Genomic DNA, 3190 nt, shown 5'->3' with positions numbered 1-3190 from the left:
TAATCAAATATACCTCATGTATCTATAAATACCAACAATATTCGTGAACAATTTTCCAAATTTTACAAAAATAAACTATAACCTATCTACAAAATTGATCCATGTCCCATGAAGAATTGCATATTTGCGTTTTACTTGTGTGTTTCTATTAACCAAAAGGATCCTATATCTATTGAATTCAGGCAACTACATTAAGTTTTGAAAGTATAAATAAACCGGCTGATGAAACAAATACGGCCCCGGCAAGACACACTAGATCCAATCCAGTTACCAAAGGCACACTCTTGAATTTCTCCAACACTCCGACTTGAAGCAACAACATCAAAGCATACCCGATCATCGACTTTGCTTGGGTGGCCGATTTCACTCCTGCCCATGACGGAACGTTCTGATAAAACACGTATAAATACCAATATAATAAGTACAAAACGCAAATGCATTACAGCAAATTAAAAACTGATGGTGTACAGAGCACCCATACTTAATTAAACCATTTGTTTTTGAGTCATGATTCACATTCGGGCATATAAATAGTCACTCCCATATATAATTCATAAACATTTTACTTCACATTATATATAGTTTTATCAAATCGTGTTTACATACATATATACCTTCATGTAGAAATTTCCAAAAATGTTTGAAGTCGGAAGTTGCGATCTATGTGATGATCCCACGAACATGACATGTAATCCCATTCCAAACACGAGCATCGCGGTTCCAACCAAGAACATATCTACATACACCCCCAAAACGCATATATCAGATATCTTGTAGATTTTGCTATTAGCGATAGATTCAAAGTGTTAATGCATGCGAACAACCAAATTAATTATCAGCGTATATATAGTACCTAATGCTTCAATTAGGAGCTGCATAACTTGCCCATGGTCGGAATGGTGTGACAAAGATTTAAAATATTGCATATACGATTCCACAACCAAATATGTTCCCTACAATTCCATCAAAAATATGATTATTTTACTCAAAGTTGTACAAGAAATATTTTTGGGTAAAAAAATTTATCCTGTGACTACAAATCATATTGCATTTGTTCACACTTTTAGGCGAGTGTGAACAAATTAAAAATTTTGTCACGCTTTTTAGTGTGTAGAAATATATTGAATTAAAAGTGTGGAAATTTCTCCATACTAAAAAGTGTGTGTATGGAAATAAAAGTTTACAATTTTTAGTGTGAACTTTCATAGTTATTTTGTCACACCCCATTTGTCCACAGTAACTAAAAAAGTTAGTGTGAACAAATTAGGTGTGACAAAATAATTATGAAAGTTCACACTAAAAAGTGTGAACTTTTATTTCTACACACTTTTTAGTGTGTAGAAATTTCCATACACTTTTAATTCAATATATTTCTACATACTAAAAAGCGTGACAAAATTTTTAATTTATTCACACTCACCTAAAAATGTGAATAAATGCAATATTGTTTTTAGTGTGTTTAGAATATATATAAAACATGAAAACCTGCATGTGACTTAGCTGAAATGCTAAGGGTGCATTTAGTTATGGAAAACATTTTCTAATTTGCCGTTTTCATTTTTCAAGAAAATGAGAAGGGTTTTTGATCTCTAAAAAATCATTAAAAATTTTGAAAACGCGTTTAGCTGTAAATTTGGAAAACACATGAGTTTTACATATCTAAAGTTGAAAATATTTGGAAAACTATAAAAATAAGTTTTCCAATATGTAGTTATAAGTTGGAAAACAAGGTTTTCTGCATGAAAACTATTTTAGAAAAATCACATTTTAACCCATTTCCTATTTTTCATTTTTTCCTTAGAAAATTTTTTTAGAAAACACTCTAGTTTTTCACAACTAATTAAAAACACACCCAATCGACTATTACATAATTTGTACAAAGAACTTAAAACATATTATTATTTATCTATATGGAAAGTTACTAAGAATGTTACCTCCAAAAAGCACAAAACAGAACCGAGCAAGGTTCCTCCTACAGCAAACATAGTGAAAAACCGGCAATCAATCATCGCCTTTTCGATATACATTTGAACAGCTGTTCTCCATAATGACCTGTATCTTGTAACCATCCTTAGCCTCTGCAAGACCGCAATTCTTACAATCACAACCACAGTAGCCACGTCGACTAGTACTTTACTTACTTCGGTTTGTGTAGGCACATCGTAGTACTTCAGAGCCACCTCAGAGCAGGTGGCGGCCTTGGTTAACACCACCACTTGTTTTCTTTCTCCATCACATCTGACGATTTTATTTTTCTCTATTATGTTAAACCCACTAGCATTGCTCATACACTTCATTTTAACTAAATTTAACCGTGTTTGCAATGAGGACGTGGTGTAAATGGTTCGAGATGGCCTCAATGTACCCATTAAACGTATTGCACCCATCGTGGTCGTAGTTATTTTTTTTCAACAAACGACTGCAAATGAGACTTGGACTCGCAACCTTTAATTGCTGGTACGCACTTAATTGGTGGTACAACGTTAGTTCTCGGTATTTTCTTCGGTTATTAGTACTTTTAGTTGATGGGACACCCCAATACCGTTTTTGAGCTATATGTTCCGATTTTTTGTTAGAAAATTCCGGTGAATGTAGGGAGATCGAAAAAGGGGTTGAAGGTTATATATGTTGATGTAGGAAAAAGGGTATATTCGATCATAATAATAAGAACCATATTAAATGTCAAATTTGTCGATTTGTATGCGGGTTGGTACTTGGTTGAGTTTATTCAACCCTTTTTGTTTGAATATATTTAGTGGTCAGAGAATTTGAAATATCAAATTCGAATATCTAGAAAGAAAATGTTTTATTCATGTATAATGATACCAATATATCAAAATGCGTATTTATAATTTTCTCATACGTGTGGGGCTAGAAATGTTTTTAGTCGGACACGTGGTGATCAATAAGTGGTAGCAATTTGGCAATTGTATGGTGAACGTGGACAAATGAGAAAACGTTATTTTCTTAGAAAATGCTCGAATTATGCTAGATGGGGAAAAAGCTGCAATAATAATAATAATAATAATAATAATAATAATAATAATAATAATAATAATAATAATAATAATAATAATAATAATAATAATAATAATAATAATAAATTCATAAAACGATTTAGCAAAATTATCGTTTAATCGTTTATTATATTTAAATAAAAAGGACTGAAATATTATAACTATTGTATATG

The 3190-nt window shown here is 31.6% G+C and overlaps 1 protein-coding gene across 2 annotated transcripts; it reads right to left on the bottom strand.

The window, feature by feature from the left end:
• Positions 1-2767, bottom strand: LOC122608357. Of its 2 annotated transcripts, none has more exons than XM_043781450.1 (4): positions 1935-2767; positions 854-953; positions 615-736; positions 1-369 (listed from the first exon to the last, which is right to left on the bottom strand). In XM_043781450.1, exons 1-4 carry the CDS (start codon positions 2385-2387, stop codon positions 364-366), a joined length of 681 nt encoding a protein of 226 aa, XP_043637385.1. In that variant the 5' UTR covers positions 2388-2767; the 3' UTR covers positions 1-363. The 2 variants fall into 2 exon arrangements, with proteins under 2 accessions (XP_043637385.1, XP_043637384.1); XM_043781449.1 differs by having other exon boundaries at positions 1-388; positions 1935-2745.
• Positions 2768-3190: the final 423 nt, after the last annotated feature.

The sequence above is a fragment of the Erigeron canadensis genome, chromosome 7 (genome assembly GCF_010389155.1).
Source record: "Erigeron canadensis isolate Cc75 chromosome 7, C_canadensis_v1, whole genome shotgun sequence".
Lineage (NCBI taxonomy): Eukaryota > Viridiplantae > Streptophyta > Magnoliopsida > Asterales > Asteraceae > Erigeron > Erigeron canadensis.
Note: the sequence above shows the minus strand (reverse complement) of the source record. Positions and strands in the feature narration are given on the sequence as shown.